The 23,152-nt window shown below is 50.1% G+C and overlaps 1 protein-coding gene across 1 annotated transcript in view; it reads right to left on the minus strand.

Moving 5' to 3' along the window:
- The window catches only part of Col18a1 (collagen type XVIII alpha 1 chain), a 116,843-nt gene extending 101,099 nt beyond the window's left edge, over positions 1-15,744 (minus strand). The window contains exons 1-2 of the mRNA XM_031346746.1: positions 15,608-15,744; positions 15,459-15,529 (exon numbers count right to left, since the gene is read on the minus strand). Of these exons, the coding sequence (XP_031202606.1) occupies positions 15,459-15,529; positions 15,608-15,618 (82 nt within the window). The 5' untranslated portion in view covers positions 15,619-15,744. The remainder of the gene's footprint in view (positions 1-15,458; positions 15,530-15,607) is intronic.
- Positions 15,745-23,152: the final 7,408 nt, after the last annotated feature.

The following is a 23,152-nucleotide window of genomic DNA, read 5'->3' on the forward strand; positions in this document are numbered from 1 at the left end:
TATAAAGAGAGGATGCACAGGGGAGGGGCTATACAGGGGGAGGGGCTATACAAGGGAGGGGTTATACAGAGGGGAGGGACTATAGAAGACGGGCAGGGGAGGGGCTATGCAGAGGGGAGGAGCTACATAGAGAAGATGCACAGGGGAGGAGTTATACAAAGGGGAGGGGTTATACTGAGAGGATGCGCAGGGGAGGGGCTCTGCAGAGGGGAAGAGCTCCACGGAGAGGATGCACAGGGAAGGGGCTACACTGAGAGGTCATGACCTGCAGGCTAGTGGAGGGACTGAGGGAAGGAGCCACTGCTAATAGGGAGCCAGTCTTAGAGATATAACCCTGAGCGCTACATGGCCATGAGCCAAGGAAAACAGAGTCATGGGTGGAAGGAGGCACAACGCAGAGGAAGACATGGATGGGAGAGAGGAATGAGTGGGAGTCAAGGGTAAGCTATCTCCTCAGCAGGCGGTACCTCTGTGTTTACCAGTGTAGGGACAAAATAACCGGGAAGATGCTGGTCCAGGGCCCTCTGGGGAGTTCGTGTATGTACAAATGTAACTTCTGTAGCTTAACTCCTTGGCAAAGCTGGCAGCTCTGCAGGGGACCGGGAAGGCCCATTTAAATCTCCTCTGTCATAGAGCTTACGCATGGGTGAGATATGAGCTTCTTCTGTTAAGTACTTTGATCAAAAGTACATCTTTTGATGCTGTGGACATCTGGGCCACATCTGGAACCCTGGCAAAAGTACAACTTTTAAAATATTAACTATTGCCGGGTGCACGCACATCTTTAATCCCAACACTCAGGAGGCAGAGGCAGACAAATCTCTGAGTTCAAGATCTACAGAGTGAGTTCCAAAACAGCCAGGGCTACAAAGAGAAACCCTGTCCCAAAAAACCAAAACAAACAAACAAATAAATAAATAAAACTAGGGCTGGTGAGATGGCTCAGCGGGTAAGAGCACTGACTGCTCTTCTGAAGGTCCTGAGTTCAAATCCCAACAACCACATGGTGGCTCACAACCAACATTAATGAGATCTGACGCCCTTTTCTGGTGTCTCTGAAGATAGCTACAGTGTACTGATGTATAATAATAAATAAATCTTTGGGCTGGAGATAGCAGGGACTGAGCGAGCAGAGCGCACCAAAGCAAGCGGGGTTGACCAGAATGAGCAGAGGTCCTAAAAATTTCAATTCCCAACAACCATATGAAGGCTCACAACCATCTGTACAGCTACAGTGTCCTCACATAGATAAAATAAATAAATCTTTAAATAAATAAATAAATAAATAAATAAAACTAATATCAACTGTTTATACAAATGTCTCAGGAACTAAATTCTCTAGCTTGGAACTCTAGGTAGCACATGGAGGCTCCACCTTCGGGGGGCTGTTAAGGACTTAGGGATCCCTGTGATAGTAGAGAAGGGGAATTATTCAAAGCAGAAGAACCCTGTGGGGAATGCATGGCCTTTAATTCTTGTGGTCATATCCAATACCAGGAAGGACTGAGACAAGAGGTCTCCAAATGTCCAGACACACACAAGTCCCATAACTGCACACACACACACACACACACACACACACACACACACATCCTATAACTACAAACAGTCCTGGGTCATTTATTTCCCTTTTCATAAAAAAGGTGACATGCGGAAATGTCCCCAGTAAGGCCGGGACTAGTGGGCATCCCTGGTATATGTGTTTCTTCCAAAGGTTTATTATGTAGCTGCAGGCTTTGTTTGATAATGATACAAGTATTCACTTGGAAGTCCAAGTCATTTGAGGTTCTTGGCCTGTGTGGGCAAGTGCAGACAATGACACAACTGGATGTCACTGGATCAGGGATAGGACTCACCAAGCACATGGAGGTCACCAAGACTTAAAGGAAAAGGCTTGGGGATGAGGGAAGGAGGCTTGGAGGAGAAGGGGGAGGTACCAAGGAAGAGTCACAGTGAGCAGGTCTGGGAGAGAGCTCTGGGACAGGATACCTCAGGGAAGTGGCCTGGTTCTGTCTAACACAGAAAAATCAGGCCAAACCACAGCCTCGCTGACTGTGATCAGATTAATATTCAGTCTGGGCGATCGCTAGTAACAGGTTCTGCTCGAGACATCGGGCATGTTTAAAGGTCCCCTTAAGTGTGGGAGGAAGCAGAAGTGGGCACAGGCCATGTTACACAAAGACTGAGAGCCCTTAAAGATAACTTGAAGCACAGACTGCCCAGCCACAAGGCAGCAGGCAGGCAGGCAGGCCGGCAGACAGGAGGTCTGTGGAATCGTTGCCAGAAGTCAGCTCCAAAGAGTAAAATCAAGACTGACTGATGAACTGGGTATGGGGTCACTGGGTATGCCTCCCAGCACTTGGGAGGCAAAGGCAGGCAGATCTCTGAGTTCAAGGCCAGCCTGGTCTAGAGATCGAGTTTCAAGACAGCCAGGGCTATACACAGAGAAACCCTGTCTCAAAAAAACAAAACAAACAAACAAAAACAAGCAAGAAGCCCAAATGAGTGCAGACATGGGACGGGGGAGCCCAGACTGTAAGAACTCACCAAGAGGAGATAATAAGGTGGACCAGATGATGCCAGTTGGTGACATTTTGGTCCGACCTAATAAATGAGGACACTGCTCAAGTGGGACAGAGATAAGCTATGTCCAAGGCAGGAAGATAGCCAACTCTCTGCTTCAGGCTAAGTAATGCTGATTTGGAGAGCACTGGGCGGCAGAACAACTCCCAGGCAGCAGTACCCTGCACAAAGCAATTCCCCCAAGGTACATATTGCCTAAACAGGGATCAACCAGTGGGACCGGAAAGGAAACTTTTAAAACCCTTCATTAAAACCAGAGGGCAAAGGTCAGACAGGATGGCTGAGAACTTAAGAGATAAAGCACAAGAAAAAAACAGTATCTTTTGTCTTATCTCAGAAAGAAACAATGCTGGCCGGGACAATGAAATGCAAAAGGGGGAAATGGGGCCTTCCTAGGGACTGGGGACATATAGACCACAATGTGGGGAGGGACCAGCTGTGGCGTTATATAGTTCAGCTATTAACTGTTGCTAAATAATTGAAATTCAGAAACGAATTTAGCTTGAATTTAACACCTGCTGAGATATAGGCTGACCGTAAGGAAGCTTGGAAAGATGACGGAAGGCTTGGAAAGATGAGAGGAAGCTGCTAGGGGTCCTGGAGAAGAGGGATGGGGGTATGGGGGGGCTTGAGAAGAAGGGGTGCAGATTGATAGAGGGGTAGGGAAAGGAATGAATGAGGGACACTGGGAACGCTGGAGAGGAGGAATCCTGGGAAGCTGGTAGGAAAAGGATGAGATACATTTAAAGGCAAAGAAGGAAGGGATGGGGATGCTGGAGAGGAGTGGGTAAGACACTGGAGCTCAGAATCACAGCCTTGATCTAGCACACACTGTTCTGCATCCTCACGCCCGACTCCTGAATCTGAGGAGAGAAATGAAATGCCACCAGGCCCTCCTCTCCTCAGGCTATATAACCTCAAGCCTTTTGCCATAGGGTACAATGGCATCCCTATTCCATAGGGACTGGGTCAGTCCTCTGGCCAGCTGGTGGGTTTCAGGAGAGTGACCAGGGCTGGCTGACTGGCCAGTCAAGGCTGGCATGGCTGACTCGCCACTGCAGACCCCAAGAGATAACAGGGGGGAGGGGCTTATCAGCTTTCATGACAGATGAAGTCCAGAGATGCAAGCACTGTATTCTGATAAGCCCCGGGTGGGGCCCCCACAGCTCCCCTCCTCAGGATAAAAGCAAGACCCTCTGCTTCTTCTCTGAATGTGGACAGGCCCAGAAGCTGGGCTGAGCACCTGGCCAAAGGTTCCCTCAGAGGCTTTCCCTACCTGTATGTGCTCTCAGGAAAGGTCCCAATCCCCAGGTACAAGCTAAGAGCCCAATATGGCTGGTTTGGGTCCGTTACAAATGAAAGATGTCATTTAAAAATTCTAGGAGTCCACTTGCTGGCTGGTGGGATATGGTTTGATCATTTTCCTAAGATCCACACCTACCACTGTGCCTCTGCAAAGGACTAAAGGGCTTGTCAGATCCATTCTGGATAACCAAGGGCACAGGAATCACTCGTGACAGCTGAGGCCTGGGCAGTGTTCAGAACAATCAGAGATCGGCAGCCTCTGGTCCACGGACAAGCCCGATGGAGTACTGATAGCCTGCTGGGCGAACAGCCATCTGCTTTACTGTCTCCAGCCCCACCGTCATATCCCTTGAGGCCTACCTACATCAGCGGTTCTCCTGGGATAGAAGATGCTGGCGGATAAGCAGAGTGGGAAAGAGCCAGCTTTTATACTATGTATCTATGTATACTATGTAGCATGGTCGCTGCCAGTGGTCTGTCTGATCTGGGATAGACTGAAGCCACACTGCAAAGCCTCTAGGCTGTGAATCCTGCCTAGCAGAATGCCTACTATGTGTCAGGGACAGCATTCACGAACATTCCTCCCAGCAGTTCCCACCAGCCTGGCAGCCACTTCCTAAAATGGTAGTTGCTGCTCACCAGCTGTTAGTACCCCTCCACTCTCCCGCTTTGGCCAACAGGGCCCTAAGCCAGACCCTGGTGTAGAGAGAGGTCCCAGGAGCTGCTGTGCAGGCTGTGTTGGGAAGACCTGCCAGTGGAGAAGTCCATAGAAAGCCAGGGAGTGTCCTCAGGGTGGGGGTTCATCTTTAGCGTGTTGGTGGAGAACCTTTAGCCTCCAGTGGTCCCAGCTGTGCTGAAAGGATCAGACAGCACTCTGGCCCGTGGGCCTTAGACACACTGTGGCATCCTGCTTAGGAAGGGATCAGACCTAAAATCGCTTCAGAGGTTCTCACACCACAGCAGGCACCTTATTCCTCTGAATGGCTACTTCCTCTCCTTCAGTGAGCCAAGGAGCCTTCACCTCTGTTTCCAAAGGCTATAGGAACAAATACCTAGTGAGCGGGGCAAGAACACACACATTTCTTCTCTTAAGAGTTCTACAGCTCACAAGAAAGTCAAGGCATTGCAGAGTTGGGCCTTCCAGGCTCTAGGGCAGACCACTCCAACTTTCCCAGAAGGTAACTAGAGGTACGTGTGTCGCCTAACGGCTGCCTCTGTACTCAAGGCCAACAGCATAGCACCCTCCAAATCCTACTCTATCCTCAAGTATCCACCCTCAGATGCTATACTGGCTGGTTTTGTGTGTCAACTTGACACAGGCTGGAGTTATCACAGAGAAGGGAGCTTCAGTTGGGGAAGTGCCTCCATGAGACCCAGCTGTGGAGCATTTTTCTCAATTAGTGATCAAGTGGGTAGGGCCCCTTGTGGGTTCTATCCCTGGGCTGGAAGTCTTGGGTTCTATAAGAGAGCAGGCTGAGCAAGCCAGGGGAAGCAAGCCAGTAAGGAACATCTCTCCATGGCCTCTGCATCAGCTCCTGCCTCCTGACCTGCTTGAGTTCCAGTCCTGACTTCCTTTGGTGATAAACAGCAATATGGAAGTAAGCTGAATAAACCCTTTCCTCCCCAACTTGCTTCTTGGTCATGCTGTTTGTGCAGGAATAGAAACCCTGACTAAGACAGATGCACACGCTCAAAGTCATACCTCCATCCTCATATCTGACCGACTGTCCTTCCCATGACGCCTGGTAAGCACCCTGGGTTCATGCCAGCCACCCAGAGGTCTGATCATCTCCCTACCTTGAAATCCTTGACCTAACCCCAAGGGTAACAGTGTGCTGCTTTTGAACCTTCACAGTCTGCAGCGGAAGATGCGGACATCTTTCTGAGACACTCATCCTTCAGTCTAATAGACACACCAGACGAGGGCATGTGTCTCCCCATCCTTAGAGTCTGCCGTCTATCCTCACTGGTAGCCTCGCTGTGTTTCCCTGTCTGGCATAGAACCATGGTCAGCCGGCTGATCTTAGTCCCTAGGGCTATCCACTAAGAGAGGAGCTGTCCACAAGGGGCCGGGTCCAGGCAGGCACTGTCAAGTCTGGTCTGCCTAAAGAATCCACATTTCCTCTTTCCCATAAACAATGACTGGGAAAAAGAGGAGGAGGAGGAGGAGGATGGGTGGTCTCCCTGGTGACAAACCTCCTGTGGCACTCCACTGGGCTACTTTCCTTGGGCTTAAAGAGTCATGTCCTCAAGAAAAATAGTCAGGCCGGGCAGTGGTGGCGCACGCCTTTGATCCCAGCACTTGGGAGGCAGAGGCAGATGGATTTCTGAGGTCGAGGCCAGCCTGGTCTACAGAGTGAGTTCCAGGACAGCCAGGGCTTTACAGAGAAACCCTGTCTCAAAAAACAAAAACAACAACAAAAAAAGAATAATAGTCAGATCCTGGTTGCCCTGATGGAGGGGGCTCTCTAGGAGATAGAATGTGGAATGAACCAGAAGTCCTTACTAATTGTTGGCTGCCAAGAACAGGAGCCCTATGAGAGACCAGCAGCAAGATGTGGGTTTATTACACAGTGGGGAAAGTAAAAGTTAAAAAGAAGGAGCCGGGCAGTGGTGGTACACACCTTTAGTCCCAGCACTTGGGAGACAGAAGCAGGTGGATTTCTGAGTTTGAGGCTAGCCTGGTCTACAAAGTGAGTTCCAGGACACAGAGAAACCCTGTCTCCAAAAAACAAAAACAAAAAAAAAAAAAAAGGAGATGGGGCTTAGGAGCCAGAATGAGAAACAGAGATAAGACACCTGGGCTCATAGGACATCAGGCTCAGCATGTTCCTCCTCCCCCTCCTCCTCCAAGGGTTAGGGGCTCAGAGAACAGTAATAGCTCTTGAAGACACATAGGAGATGGAGCTATGAGCTCTCAGCTCTAAATTCTCCCAGTTTGGGAGACCTCCCTGTTCACAGGACCCTGTCCTGGGCCTCCCTGTCACCCCTAGAGCCCTGTCGCTCATCGGGAATGTCCTAGTAACCTGCACCCTCAGCCATCGGCATGGAGGTTTCTATAAAGCAAGAAGGTGACAGAACAGACCCAGGACCATGTCCCTGTGAGAAGAGAAAGGAACGGTGGGTATGGACGACAGAGGCCTTACCCAGCCCCACAGAGGGAGCTAGTGAGGAATCCCGGCCTTGCACAGGACGGGGATTAATTGAAAGTGGCTCTCAGTTTTCTTTTCTTTCTTTTTTTTTAAAGTTTTATTTATTATTATAAATAAGCACACTGTAGTTGTCTTCAGACACACCAGAAGAGGGTGTCAGATCTCATTATGGGTGGTTGTGAGCCACCATGTGGCTCTGGGATTTGAACTCAGGACCTTCGGAAGAGCAGTCTGTGCTCTTACCTGCTGAGCCATCTCACCAGCCCCTGCTCTCAGTTTTCTAGGTGAAAGGCTGAGGTGACAAGAAAAAGGGTATTGCGTGTGCTCTTGTTCACTCCCCAGACGGGGCCTACGTCCAGGGCTGAAGCCCTGACTAGAAAACATCCACTGGTAAGAGAGACCAGCCCTTAGGAGTCTTCAGAGGACTCTGGGAATTCTTAAATTACCTCAGCCCAATAAAGGTACATGTTAACCAGAAGCGGACAGTTGGCTCTGAAATCTCTCTGAGAGCACATGGTAAGTTAATGTCACCATGCTGGACACCTCATGTAGTCTAGGAAGAACTCTGAAATTTCTAGGCAGAAATAGCTGTGTTCCCTCACATAATATGTCACAGTGGCAGGTCCAACTCAGAGCTGGGTAAGAGTTCCAGAAACACACCTCCTACTCGTATTAATGATAATCTTTCTATAGGGTGTGATGGGCCCTGAATCCAGCCCAGAACTGTCAGGACTCAAGGGGAGACTGAGTCACAACTATGCTCTCTTGAGGCTAGGCCAGATCTTATATTGCCTCACGGCAAGTGAACCATCATCAGCTCCATTCAAAGGGTCGGGAAGCCACCTAATGTCACCCAGCACGGGAAATACAGCCAGCTTCGAACCTACATCCTGGGCTCTCAGCCACACATCAGCCTCCACCTATGAGGGCAAAGCTGGTGGCCAGGCAGCCTACCAGATATAGTCACCGGGATCTGGTGGCTCTACAGCTGCTTGCTATAAGAACTGGACTCCAGCCGAAAGCAATCAATACACACCATGTATCTATCTCTCTTACACAAGTGCCCAGCCCCAGAGTCCTCCCCTGTGCAGGCATCTGGCCTCACTCAATGCTTCCCAGAGAAGGCACCTAGTCTCACATAGTCCTTGGCCTGCAAATAATGAGCAAACTGACCCAGGAGGACCTCCCTGAGCTAAGTGTATCCTTAAACTGTGTTTGCCGCTAGGGGATGGATTAGAAGTCATACAAATGAAGAACAATGTTACGCATTTCAGGCTGAGCAGGCCAACACACCAATGTGGCATGCAAAGCTACCCCCACGAAAAGACAGAGCTACAAAGGGAAGAAACACCCCAAGAGAGAAAGACAGAGGTATGATGGGTAATAGAGTGACCCTCGGCAGGGCAACTCGGAAACTAAGATTTTTTTTTTTGAAGTGATAATAGCTAGCTCTGGCATGACCTGATGAGAATTAGCTCTGCGCATCTGGAGGGGCCCTACATCTCCTGAAAGCTTAACCGCAGCCCCTGCATCCAGCCCCAAAGCTGACTGGAAACACCCAAGATAAGGACCGTGAGAACACGGAGCTGGATGGAACCCAGGCCCCGGGCACTCTGCCTCCAGAGATAAGAGAAGGCTCTGCTCCCCACTGACAGTCACTCTCCCCTCAACCCCCAGACTACCGGCATCTGGAAATACTCGCTGTCTATCTTCCTACCTTCTCCCAGAGCAGGCACCCGAGGTGTGCAGAGACACACACAAGAAAAGAGAAAATAGGTGACCAAGTGGAACTGTGGAGGAGTGACATTCACCCCAAGGTAACTAACTAACTGTATGGGCTCTCAGTACACACCTCCAGGTTGTGGACCAGCCAGAGCCGAAGAGGAGTCTGTGAGGTCCTCAGGGGACCCTTTGCTCCAGACTGTGCCCCCCCTCCTCCTGAAGCCCCTGCGATCAGCCACGCTTTCAGTGGGAGGGCAATCACCATCCACCCACATCTTGCTACACCACTGCTGGAGCACTAAAACTCTCTTCCACTTCCTCATCTTCTAGGAAGATGTTCTCCAGCTGATACATGGGAAAGTCTATCTTTGTCCTAGAAGCATGTCCTAGAGCATCTAGATTCCTGTCTGCAGGGATTCACACAGTGTGACGTCTCTTGCAGCTAAACCCACTGCTCTTCCCAGCCCTCCACGCTCCCAGGAAAGGCTGGGTGGAAGGTTAACTACTATTCCACTAAAGAAGCTCTTGCTCTGAGCTCCCTCCAGCTCAGCTTTTGTAACAGCTCAAATCACAGCTCCTGTTCAGCGAATGGCTTGTGCTGGCAGGCTTTTCGAAGAGGCAGAAGCCTGCTACAGAAATTCGATACTGTTTCAAAGACATCTGAGCTCAGCTTTGAAACAGGACGCCTGGTTGCTGCTAATTATGAAGGTACTCAAAAACAAAGCAAATCCAAAAAAAAAAAAAAAAGGTGAGTGATTCTAAACAAAAATGAATGAGTGGATGGTGGGTGGATGGAGGGAAGGATGGATGGACAGATGAATGGAAAGGATAAAGGAATGGATGGGTGGAAGGATGGATGGGTGAGCAGATGGAAGGATAAATGGATGGATGGATGGTTGGATGGATGGATGGATGAGCAGATGAAAGGATAAATGGATGGATGGATGGATGGGCAGATAGGAGGGGTAGACAAACAATGTGATGCCATCTGTAGAATTTAAACCTTAGCTGGGTGTAGTGGCACACACCTTTAATCCCAGTACTTGGGAGACAGAAGCAGGCAGATCTGTGAGTTCAAGAACAACTTGGTCTACAAAGAAAAGTCCAGGACAGCCCAGACTATGAGACAGAGAAATTCTGTCTTGAAAAACAAACTACCAGTAGTAGTAGTAGTAGTAGTAGTAGTAGTAGTAGTAGTAGTAGTAGTAGTAGCTGCTATTATTAATATTAATTTATTTTAATAATAATTATTATTACTATTTAAACCCATCACTGATCCCTCTCTGCAGATAGCCCCATCTCATCTTCCTGCAGCATCTCTGAGGTTTTTGTCTGTGTAGCATCTTTTCTGTGGGACACCTTAGAGTCAACCCTCACCCATGGTCAGTGCTGGTAAATAGCTAAACCCAGCACTTTTTTTTTTTAAGATTTATTTATTATTATGTATAAGTACACTGTAGCTGTCTTCAGACACACCAGAAGAGGGCGTCAGATCTCCATGTGGTTGCTGGGATTTGAACTCAGGATCTTTGGAAGAGCAGTCAGTGCTCTTAACTTCTGAGCCATCTCTCCAGCCCCCAACCCAGCACTTTTTTGTTTTGTTTTGTTTTGTTTTGTTTTTCGAGACAGGGTTTCTCTGTGTAGCCCTGGCTGTCCTGGAACTCACTCTGTAGACCAGGCTGGCCTCAAACTCAGAAATCAGCCTGCCTCTGCCTCCCAAGTGCTAGGATTAAAGGCATACGCCACCACTGCCCGGCTAACCCAGCACTTCTTACATGTACCTGCAGAACATCTTGATCGTCTGGAAACTGGAAATAACCTGCCATGTCCTAGTGCTGAGTACCCCTGCTCTGCTCTGTCCTGCCTCATGACAACACCTCCCCATGCATACAAAGTACCCATAGGATCAGCCTAGTAATGACTCCATCGGCAAGCATAGAATTCCAGAAAGATGTGCAGGCGCGTGGGCAGCCTCTCCATGCTACGGCTCTGTCTGCAGCGGCCAGATGGCTGTGCTTAAGCTTGCCCGCATGAAGGAGCCAAAGAGATGATATGCTCCCACAGGCAAGGACTAGACATGCATCTGCAGCCCAAAGCTGACCTGACTCAGCGCATCTGTGATCAGAAGTTCTCTGACAGCCACCCCACATGAGCAAAGACTCACTAACCTGAGCTGCATCTCTCAGCCAGCAACCTGGCTCCCACATCCCCAGCCAGCATGGCTAGAGCTAAGAATGAACGAAACCACTGGGGGTCCCTGCCTAAAGCGGCTGCCTATCCCAGGGACACCGTGTGAGTTGCACAGATTCATTGTATGTCATTAAAAACACCCCTGAATCAGAGAAAGAGACGCAGAGCAGTCTAAACAGCTTGACCAAGGGTTCTCAGCTGCCCACAGTGCCCACTCGACTCCCCTATTAGGGATGGAGAATCCATGCTTCAAAGTCAGGTGACAGCCACCATACCATCTAGACACACAGGAACTGTGCACAAAGCTTACCCTGCCCCATCCTCTGCTGCCTCAGAAGAACACAGACCTGCATGATCTCACTACAGAGTTGAGGAGCCTTCCAAGATGTCTCTAAGGGAAGAATCCGGGCCCCCGGCAAAAGCTGAATCCTGGGCCCCCCAAACCTCAGGGTGGGAGCTAGATCTAGAGAAGCAGATGACCTGGCCAGAGGAACAGAGCTGATCTGCTCATGGGATACGGGTTAAATGCCCCCAGATTGTTCTATGATTTCACCATGTCACTTGCAATTCAAAATGTACCAAATTTTCAAACCTCATAAACATACCAAATATATTTGAACTGTTTCTTCTCTGACATGTAAGCCCTAACAGAGAGCATCTGATGGAGTTCTGAGTCCTGTGGTCCAAGAGATGTTCACGGAGTAGTGGTGCTCACACCATGAAGTCAGGAGTCTGGAGTCTGGACACCCAACACAGGACCCCTCGGTCCTCCCAGTGAACCCAACTTTTCTTTTCTTTTTTTCCTTTATTTTTCTTTTTTGGTTTTATCGAGACAGGGTTTCTCTGCATAGCCCTGGCTGTCCTGGAACTCACTCTGTAGACCAGGCTGGCCTCGACCTCAGAAATCTGCCTGCTTCTGCCTCCCAAGTGCTGGGATTAAAGGCATGTGCCACCACTGCTCGATTGAACCCAACTTTTCTAACACCACAGATGGAGACAGAACTCAGAAGTTTACATAGACAAAGAACCTCTGTGTGTGTGTGTGTGTGTGTGTGTGTGTGTGTGCGCGCGCACGCACACGTGCGCACGCGTGCATGTGTGTACACATTCATGTATGTATATATGTGTAACTGTTCTGGCCCATGTACTTCTATGTGTGAGTATGTATTGTGTTTTCCTTTATGGGGGGATTTGAGTATGTGTGCATGTATGTATGCATGTGCAATCATTCTGGCATGCCCCATGTACTTCCATGCTTGTATGTATGTATTTATGTTCTGTTTTCCCTCATGGATAATGCTGCATTGCATGGGGCTTGTGTGTGTGTGTGAGAGAGAGAGAGAAAGAGAGAGAGAGAGAGAGAGAGAGAGAGTGTGTGTGTGTGTGCATATATGTATGCATGTGCAACTGTTCTGGCATGCCCCGTGTACTTCCATGTTGGTGTGTATGTTGTGTTTTCCTTAATGGATGATGCTGCATTGCAGGGAGCTTGTGTGTGTGTGTGTGTGTGTGTGTGTATGTGTGTGTGCATACATGTACATACATGCATGGTATGCATTTGTGACTGTGGGAGTGTGTGCCCATTTGTTTGTGCACACATTTTTATATGAATGCACATGGGCATTGGGGGGGCACAAATGTGAATGAGTTTGTGTTCATGAGTGCATATATAGTTTGCATTGTATGAACATGTATGCATATCTGTATGTCCATTTATGTGTGAATATCACATTCATGGGCACTTGTGGCCTGAACACACATATGCATGAATATGCATGTCTGTACAGTACATTTTCAAAGTGGAACGGGATGAGCGGAGGCAGCACTCTGGCCTGATTAGCCTGCACCCTGGGGAGGTCAGCTCACTCCTTCTAGGTTTCCTGAGGAAGAGGGCTTCCCCTCTCTCAGTCCCCCCACCCCTTCCTTTGAAGGAAAAACAGGAGTACCCTGAAAAACAAGTTTTGCTGAAATTCAAAACTATCTTCCAGGTCTTTGCATCTGAATCCCGAAGACTCCCCAGTGGGTGAGCCAGGAACGGGAGCCCTTTCCCACAACTTAAAGTCTAATGTTACCAAGTGCCTGTGTGCCACCTCCCTGCAGACCTACTGAGGGAACTCAGCTCAGGGGCACCAGCTCAGGGGCACCGCTGTGTGCTAAATAAGCATCTGTAGATGGTGGTGATGCTAGGAGTCAGACAGAGAGCGCAGAGCACAGGGACTCTGGGCAAGTGGAGCACGTGAAGAGCTGGGGACAAGAGGCTATGAAGACAGCACCAGAGTGGCCGACGAGCATCCCCTCCTTGGCGTGTCCTCTTTCCTCACAGACCCCCTCTTCAGAGTCTATAACCACAGGGCATACATGAGTCCACAAGAGAGAAACTGCAGACAAATGGGGGCCTTGCAAATCCTAGGAGTCACTAGTGGGGTGACAGCTCCCCCAAAGGCAGGTTAAGACTAAAGGTACAACCCGCTATTTCAGAGCTTCCAACTAAACCTCAGAATCAACAACAACACAGGACCAGTCCAAAAACAGAAAAGGGCTTTGCTCGGCAGAGAGACATTTCTTTGGAGATGTGGCTAGGCCTCCAGGCAGCTGAGGGTGGTTTCTACCGGACCCAAGCAAATCACAACCTGCCAGTCAGGATTTCAGGCATATTAGCTCTTCTCCCCCTCCTCCCACCCCACCCCCACCCCCACCCCCAATAACTCAAGAGCTCACCAGTTATCCGGATCCAGAGGACTCAGCACCCCCGGGGATGAAGAGCCCAAGCCACGTTGTGGGAGGAGCTGGTGTATGCAACACAAGCCCCCCCACCCACCCACCCACTGAGCAGCTTTGGCTCAGCCTCCAGGACACAGAAGAATCACATTCCTTGGACATCTCTAGAGGGACCTCCCTGTCCCTGAGGGTACAAGGCTAAAAACCCCAACAGTAGCCACAACGAGCAGACAGACAGACACATCACCTTCCCAATCTTATCCTTAGATCGCACTAAAGCTTAACAGACACACAGGTTTGTTCCACCCAAAGGCTAAAATTCTGATCCATCACCTTTCTATACTTGAAACCAGCCTAGCTGGTGGCTGGGGTGTGTGTGTGTGTGTGTGTGTGTGTGTGTGTCCAGCATCTTTCCTTTGTCATCAGTGGTTACAGAAGAGGCCCCAGGCTTACAAATCCCTGTCTACAGCCCCTGCCAGCCCCTCATTTGATTAATAGCCCCAAGTGCCATGTGGTTGGTCAGAAAGAACGGCCTGGCCAAGACCCATCTCTGGCAGAGTTGCAAGGCGCTCCCCTACCCCCATTCCACTCCCCATCCCCCGCCGTAGTTAACACAAGCAAGTGAAGAATTATCTGTTACCCAAGCAACAGGTGCTTTTCGGATCTGCTGTTTAAGAGGGCCTGTACTGATGTTTAGCCCGAAGTGACGATCGCACTGAAGCAATGGACCAAGTTACTTTTCCTTCCCAGAGTGATTTCCCCTCCTCGCGTTATCTTTCATCCTTCGTGGTGCTGTGGCAAGAAGCCTGGGGACCACAGCAGGTGATATTGCAGAGTTCGGATTTGGTTCTTTGGGGAGATCACCAGCAGGCGCCTTTGTGATAAAGCGCGGGGTTTCTACCCTGGCAGTCTGGCGTTGCACCAACCCCCAACTCAGGGGCCTTGTGGATATATTAGAGCAGGAGGGGAGCAGCCAGTTGCTGGTTAGCTGCTGAATCTCAGAGCCGGTGGCAAAGCAAGCTCTCAGTGCGCCCATGCTGCGGTCCTTACGGGGCAGTAGAGTGGGCTTAGGAGCGTGGTAGCTGGCCTGACTGCGCTTGGTGCTCATCAGCATCAAAGGGGACCGCGCGCAACCCGACACCACCGCAGGCGCTGGGGACAGGGGCCTTGAGCTGCTGCCGCAGCACACAAAGACTAGCCGGCCACCGGAGTCCAGCCCCGGGCAAACGCGCGCAGTTTTGCCTCAACAGGTTGGAAACTCAAAGATGACGCCATGCACTTAACGATCTTTCTCAGTTCTTTCTCAGCCGTGACAAACCCCGCCCACAGTCCCTCCCGAGGACCTGGAGGGACCGGCGGTGGCCACTCACTCAAGCGTTGACCAGAATGAGGCCAGGGAGGGCGACATTGGTGAGATGGGACACGGGTGTATGCCTCTAGCCCAGCCAAAGGAGCGCACAAACTTCTCCGCCACTTAAAGTCTGGTCACCCCACAGGGGACTCCAAACACGGACAGCTCGCACCCCGGAGCCCCAGACGCTCAAAGCCTAGAGAATGAATGGCTAGCATAAAGCAGCGTGGCGCTGAAAACGCCACCACCGCGCTACCCCTGAGCGCTCCAGCCACCGCCCGCCACCTGCGCGTGGGCAGGGCCTGGCCGCCGCTGCCTCCCGGCAGACCGCACAAGATAAGAGGTGGCTGTCTTCTGGACAAGTCAGAGAACTGCACAAAAGGCACGTAAGTCCGGCGAACCCTGGAGCACCAAGTTATGCATCCATCCAGGCTTACCTCGCTCTGCCCAGGAGACGCGTGCCACCAGAAGGAAGACCAAACTGGAAAGCACATCTAGGAGGTGCCACCTGCGGAGGACAGTCACAGGTTAGTGGGTCCCGGGCAACCTCCACCCCCTCGCACCCTTTAGCCCTGAGCCTGCAAACCTGGGCGCCATCTCCCCAGGCCAGGCAGTCTGCGCCCGGATCCTGCACCCAGCTCCTCCGTGAGCTGCTTGCCCACAGCGCTCCCGACCGCTGCTGCCGCAGCTGCCGGCTAGGGCAGAGGCGGGCAGGGGCGAGCAGGGGCGGGATACGGGGCGGAGACAGCTCGATGGGCGGGGTCTGGGCTCTAGGCGCAGAACGGGGCCAGAGAGAGGACGGGGTGAGCGATCTGGTAGGTTCGGAACCTGGGGACAAGCAGGGTGGAAAAGGACTGGCATTTATAGCAGCTTCTAGAACTCCGAGTGGCGGTCTCTTCCTCTCCTCGATGTCTCCAACGCGCATGTTGTTACTTCATACCACGCTGCCCCACGAAGCTGCCAGAGGCAACGCGTGAGATCTAGGTTCAAAGCCAGGGCAAGGTGGAAGGATGTCCCGCATTTATTAATTCATGCCCACTTCAGGACATGTGTTAAGTCCGTGAGGCAGACAATAGGAAGGCCAGCGATTTGAAGAAAAAAAAAAAAGACATCTGCCATCAGTGGACACTACGAAGCGACTGTAGTCACTTCTTATACCCCCTGCACTCTTAGATCACTGGGTGTGCCCTGAGGGTCCTACCAGTCTCAATATCTCCAACTGTCTCCTAGTCCAGGGCAAGCTCCCTAAACCGTTGCCATGGTGTACGCACACGAGTACCCCCTCCAACAGTTGCCTGTAGGTGTACATGTGTTATGAAGCCTGCTGTGCCCAGGGGTGACCCCTGCCCCCACCTCCACCCCAACAACTGAGATACCCAGAGACAAGAAGGTACCCTCGAAAAAACAAACACACACACATGCACACACACACACACACACACACACACACCCTTTTCTCTCCCACCAATTCAGCACTCCTAATCCCCCCATCTGACCTAGCTTTGAGCTCCTTCCTCTAACAATTCCTGGCCTGACCTTTAACAAAATCAGTGACATTGACCCTCATCAGACAGCAAATCCCAATTCCAGAAAGCTATTCACACTGGCCTAGAGACATTCTCCCAAACCCCTTGGCCCTCATCCTTGCCCATCCCCACTGTCCTTCTTGGCCTGGCTCATTTCCTGGACCACAAAGAACTATCCACGGGGTCAGCCTGGCTCCCCAAACCCTCTCACACCTCCATCCCAAGTCTGTACCTTCTGAAGTGACTCATACTTTTTCTGCAGACTAAGTCCTTCCACACCATCCCCTATCTCTACCCTCCTAATCCTCCCAGGCCCCTCTCCAGTCTCCCTTCCTCTCCTTCCCCACATTGCCTCCTGACCTAAGCTGGCCCTGCCCTCCCTCTGCCCACTGCTCTGCAGCTGCAGCCTGAGGCCTGCTTAGGATTCTCATCTGCTCACATCATCCGAATGCTCTCCAAGGCTTCAAAGGCCGGATCCTGCCCCAGACCCAGGGGCCTGCCCAGTCTCGCCCATCCACCTGGCCCACATCCCCACTTCATCTGCCTTCAAACCTGGAGTCCCTGTCCAGGTGAAAAGGGCACAGGGTGGGGGAAGTGGTGCGAGGGGGGGGGGAGACGGCAATCTAGAGGACTGTGGTCCACATTTTTTTTTTGAAAGAATAGAAATGATTGATTGTCCTGCACTCTTTTCGAAACTATTTCAGAAGGGAGAACAGATCGTGAGATGCTGTCTGTGCCTGGCAGGTCTACGTGTGCAAGTCCACGTGTGTGTCCATAGTTACACTTCGCGTGTGCATGTGTGTGTCAGACGACATGCATTCGTGCACACATACATGTGGGAGCATGCCCTGGATCACAGCAATCCTGTCTCTCTTTGTATTCACGTCTGTCTACCTGTGGGGAGTCTGAGGTAGACGGGAGGTGGAGTTGGGAGGAGGGGGTTCTTGTTTCTTTTACCTGCCTTTCAGGTCTGCTCCCACTGCAGCAGGGCCTAATTCTACAATCTTCAATTAGCCCACTGGAGCTCAACTATGTGTCCAAAAATGCAGGCCCCTGCAGGTGGCAGGATGTAGCCCCCAGGGCTGTCGGTAGTTCCTGGGAGGAATCCTGACGGGGGAGGGGGAGGGGGGGCGCCAAGCCATCCATCTGGGGCTTCAGAGTCTGCGGCCTGCCTTCTTCTGGTTTGATACCTCAGGCAGAGGGGAGTCCACTTTGGAAGAATTTGGGGATGGTGAATGGAAGCAGTAGGAGACAAGCAAGCCTCCAGGTCTTCCGCAGACACAGGGAAGATTATTCAAAGGGCCCTAGGGTCCGACAAAGCTACTGACAAAGTGAATCACCCACAAGAGCTCTTTGCTGTGGACGAGGTGCCTAGAAGGAAAGCAACTGTGGCTGTTAAAAAACGCACGTTCTACACGTCCTTCCCATAGTCTCCGTCCTACCCTCGGGCCGTTACAATGTCTCCATTAGTCCCGTAATATTCACAGCTTTTTCCCAGAAGGGTTTTGATGCCTTCATATATAAAATTAAGACGTGATCCCTCTAGAAGCAGGGAAATTCCTGAAAATACAGATGTGCACTTAGGGAAATCTCAGTTAATGCTAGACTCTCTGGCCTTCCTCTTCTTCCGCATAAGTATGAGATATGCTTGGGAGAGCAGGGCTCAGCTCCAGCCCTAGTTAATTCTCTGCATCTGAGGGGCACAGAGGAGGAAACATACATGGGGGGGGGAGAGGGAGGGAGGGAGAGAGAGAGAGAGAGAGAGAGAGAGAGAGAGAGAGAGATCAGTGCCTGGATCCCCTAGCACCTAGGGATCAACTGCAGACCCTGTTTCTCCTCAAGTCCAGAGACACCATGGAGTTGGATGTGAGCTACGTGTGAGTCAGCTTCCTGTTGCTGTGACAAAAAAAAAAAAAAAAAAAAAAAAATCAACTTATAAGGAAGAATGTCTCCTTTAAGATTGTTATTTCTTAGGGTTCAGACTACAGTTGGCCCAGTCACACTGGTACCTTAAGCCTGGCAGAACATCACAACAGGAAACCTATCACAGAGGAAGCTGCCCACCGATGGAGACTGAGAGAGGACACGCCCCATGACTTTATTTTCCACCACGAGGCTCCACCTCCCAATAACACCAAAGACTGGGGACCAAACCTTTAACAGGTCCAAATTACAATGGCCGCCAAGTAACTTTTCACCAGGAAGAGGGAAAATACAAAATGGGCCCGGTAGTTCTGAAAAGCACAGTGTCTATCAGAAGTCTAGTCTCAGCCAGGCCCCACCCTGGAGTCCCTGAACCTGAGCTCACAGCGAAGCCATTCAACCCTTTTCTTTCAGGCTTCTGTCTCCCTTCTGAGACCTGTAGAACATTTTCCGTGTTGGGGGGAGGGGAGAGAGGCTCTCTTGGACTCTGTCACTTGGCCCTGTCACAATCCATCTCTGCCTAGCTCTGGTGACCTTGTAAGCTGTCCTTTGACTATGTTTCTTACTTCACTGCCAAGCCACACCTCCACCCCTTCTGATGCGCCACTTCATACTGTGGGGTCATCCTGACACTTTGAAGATCACAGCTCTTTTGATTGTTTGTTTGTTTTGGTTTTTTGGAGACAGGGTTTCTCTGTGTAGCCCTGGCTGTCCTGGAACTCACTCTGTAGACCAGGCTGGCCTCAAAGTCAGAAATCTGCCTGCCTCTGCCTCCCAAGTGCTGGGATTAAAGGCGTGCGCCACCACCGCCGGGTCCTGACACTTTGTATCTATACCCAATCTCTGCCCTAGGCTTGGTCCTAGTAAATACTTCCATAGAATGGCAATCCTGACACTTTGTATCTATACCCAGCCAGTCTCTGCTGCAGGCTTCGTCCTAGTAGATACGTCCACAGATAGAACAGGGATACCGTTGCACTGTGGGTAACAGCTTTCCAGCTTGCCTCACCTATGACCAGGGCTCAGCACTGTGGCTATCTTTGACAAGCATCCCTCTGCTGAACAGCTAAGCCTTGAAGGTAGACTGTGCGTGGAAGGACAGGACGTATCCTGATACTACTGTTACTGTGAATTACGAGTTACCGTGAGTAACTTCTGTTACTGTTACACAAGACAGTGGGACACCCACAAAGCAAAGCAGTATGTCCCTGGAAAGAGACCTTAATGAAAGATGCCAGCCTGGAAAATGCCGGTCCGACAGCACGTATACAGTACCGGGCTGGAACACTCACAGCAGGAGAGGCTGGCCCGCTGTAGAGAAGTGGTTGTCTCGGAGCAGCACAGTTGCTCAGCTTTTCTGTCGTTCTTCTCAGTTTCTGAGGTTTGAAGTAGCCACCCTGTACCTGATTGGCTGGGCCCCTTGTCTCCTTTCCAGAAATGAGGAGGAACCAAACCTCTACCTTCCTGTCACTCACGGGCAAAGGGCATCACACCAAGACCTAAAGCCTCTGTTTGCACAGGACTGAGGCTCCCCGAAGGAAACACCGCCTCCACAGTCACACGGTTACTGATGCTCCAGGGACACAAAGAGCTCCAAGTGGCTTCTCACTCCCTGCCCCACAGACAGCCGCGGAGTAACGGCAGCAGTTCTCAACCTGTGGGCCGCGACCCCCCTTGTGGGCGGCATCTCACATCTCCACGTTATGATTCATTAAAGTAACAAAATTACAATCATGAAATAGCAACAAAAATAATTGTATGGTTGTGGGGCAGGGTCAGCACAACGTGAGGAATGATATTAAAGGGTAACAGCATTAGGAAGGCGTGGTGAACCTAACTCCAGTATACACGGTATATACTTCCTAGAGCTGGGAGGACCACTCAGCTGAAACCTAACCCAAGCAGGGACTCAGCGGTTAAGAGCATTTTTTTTATGTGTATGAGTACACTGTAGCTGTAGCCGTGAGCCATCATGTATGTGGCTGCTGGGAATTGACCTCAGGACCTATGCTGGCCCCGCTTGCTCCAGCCCTGCTCGCTCTGGGGTAGTTCACTGTAGCTGTCTTCAGACGCACCAGAAGAGGGCATCAGATCTCATTACGGGTGGTTGTGAGCCACCATGTTGTTGCTGGGATCCGAACTCAGGACCTTCTGAAGTCAGTGCTCTTACCCGCTGAGCCATCTCGCCAGCCCAAGAGCATTTGTTTTGTTGCTCTTCCAGAGGATCTGAGCTGGGTTCTCAGCACCCATGTCGAGCAGTTCATAACTACCTATAACTCTGCCTGGCCTCTGAAGGCAGCCACACACGTGACATATGCTTACACAAATATATACACATAAATAAAGATAAGTCTTTAAACCACAATATTACAGGTACATACAGAGACAGAACAAGCACATAAAACCAGATACATCATCACACACATACACACCACACTCCAACACAAAATCTATGTTTGTTGACTCTCAAAGCAATATTAAACCTTTCCCGGGAACATGCACTTCCCCATGGATTTCACAGGATCTTCATCCTCCCACAATGCCTCTGCTACACCTCTCTTTCCTGCTCCCACCACCAATCTGGGTAAACCTAGAATCTACCCAGCAGCCAGTTAGAACCTGAGACCTATGCCTCCCTTAGCTCTTCTGCCCCATGTTTTTTCTCCCTCCTCTCTGGGTCCTGTTGACTCAGTGCCGGCGGCCATGTTTTGTGTGAGGCACACTGAAGCTGGGTCTCCAGGAAGGGCAGGAAAGCCGAGTCCCAGAAGAGGCAGGAGTTCGAGGGTACCCTCTTACTGTGGCCTTTTGTAGACCCTAATGGGCGGGGCTAGCCTGTGCCTCCCCGGTTTTCTCCCTGTCCTGGCCACCCTGCAGCTTATGTGTGCTCCTGACTCATACCACACCTCCACCCCAGTCCGGCCTGGGACTACGTGAAGACATACACTGACCAGAGTTATAGTTTCCTTTTAAAGCCCAAATGTCACTGACAGAGTTAATGCCCCCCCCCCAGCCGGTCCGTCCTCTCTGTTCTTCTTCTCCATGCCCAATATGGTCCTTATTATCTTCTTGTGTTTTTCCTTGAGATATATGTTATTCTAGAAATATACAGAGGCCTTGGGAAGTCTGAGAAAGAAAAAACATCCATGGTTCAAAAACTATGTTTTTTAAAAATTTTCAATGTTTTAAACCGCAGCTCTTCCCCCAGTTTCTTTTTCTTTTTTCTCTTCTCTTTCTCCTTCTTCTTCTTCTTCTTCTTCTTCTTCTTCTTCTTCTTCTTCTTCTTCTTCTTCTTCTTTTTGCATACACATGCATTGATAGGATTGGCATGAAACCAGTGTGCCCAACTTAACAATCCCATCACTAATGAGTAAGAAGGTGTTTCTGAACTCTTGCTTAAAACCAATATACTTCCTTGAAGAGATAGAAAGACAGGCCAGGCAATAGTGGCACACACTTTTAATCCCAGCACTTGGGAGGCAGAGGCAGGTGCTTTTCTGAGTTCGAGGCCATCCTGGTCTACAGAGTGAGTTCCAGGACAGCCAGGGCTATACAGAGAAACCCTGTCTCGAAAAACAAAAAACAACAACAACAACAAAAAAAAAAAAAAAAAAAAAAAAAAAAAAAAACAAGAAAAGAAAAGAAAAGAAAGAAAGAAAGACAGTCTATCATGGAGACTGGAAACCATGGCATTCTCTCCCATGATAGAGGACTATTTTCAACAAGCCCACATGCCAGGGGAGCGGAAGAGATATTTGAAGAAATTGCTTGAGAATTTTTTAAATTAATGACAGACGCAAAACCATAAATTGAAGAAGCTCAGGAAAACATTTACCAGGACCAATGCCAAAATAGTAAAACAAACAGAGGAAAACAGAAAAAGACACTCATGCGTATTCAAACTAGAGAAAAGAAAACAGAAAGGAGAGAGTCTATCTGATTTCTATAGAGAAAGAGAACTGAGGGAGAGAGGGGGGAAGGGGAGAGAGAGAGAGAGTAAGTGAGAGAGAGAGAGAGAGAGAGAGAGAGAGAGAACATACGCATCTATAAAGTTTTAATTGGGAATCATTAGGTTGGCTCACACAGCTGGAGAGCCAGAGACCCCGGTAGCTACTCCTTGAGAGCATCTGGGATCAACGGTACAGCCTCACTCAAGGGTGACAGCCTAGAACTTGCCTGGACTCCCTGGCATGAGTGCACATCTTGCTCTTGCAGAAGGCCCAGGTTCAACTCCCAACACCCAGACTGCAGCTTACAACCATCTATAACTCCAGTCCCTCGTTGGACACTAGGTACACATATGGTACGCATGTAGGTAAAGCATTCATACTAATAATATTAAATTAATTAAATCAATCTAAATTTTAAAATATTCTTGTAATGCACCTGAAGGCAGCCTCTGGGGTTTTAAAAGAAGTAAGAGGGGGCTGGAAACGTGTCTAACTTGATAGAGTGCTTGCCTCACATACACACAAAAACTTGGGTTCAGCCCCCGCCTCCATTCCTGTAATCCCAGCATTCAGGAAGTTGATGCAGAAAGAGCAGAAATTCACTCTCTTATTCTCTTGATCTCTTGTCTTCTTGCTCCCACTCTATCCCCTTGTCCCTTCCCATTCATTACCTTCCCCCCTTTCTCCATGTGCTGATGGCTGGCCTCCACTCCCCCCCCTCCTCTCTCTTTCTCT

The sequence above is a fragment of the Mastomys coucha genome, unplaced genomic scaffold (assembly GCF_008632895.1).
Source record: "Mastomys coucha isolate ucsf_1 unplaced genomic scaffold, UCSF_Mcou_1 pScaffold3, whole genome shotgun sequence".
Classification (NCBI taxonomy): Eukaryota; Metazoa; Chordata; class Mammalia; order Rodentia; family Muridae; genus Mastomys; species Mastomys coucha.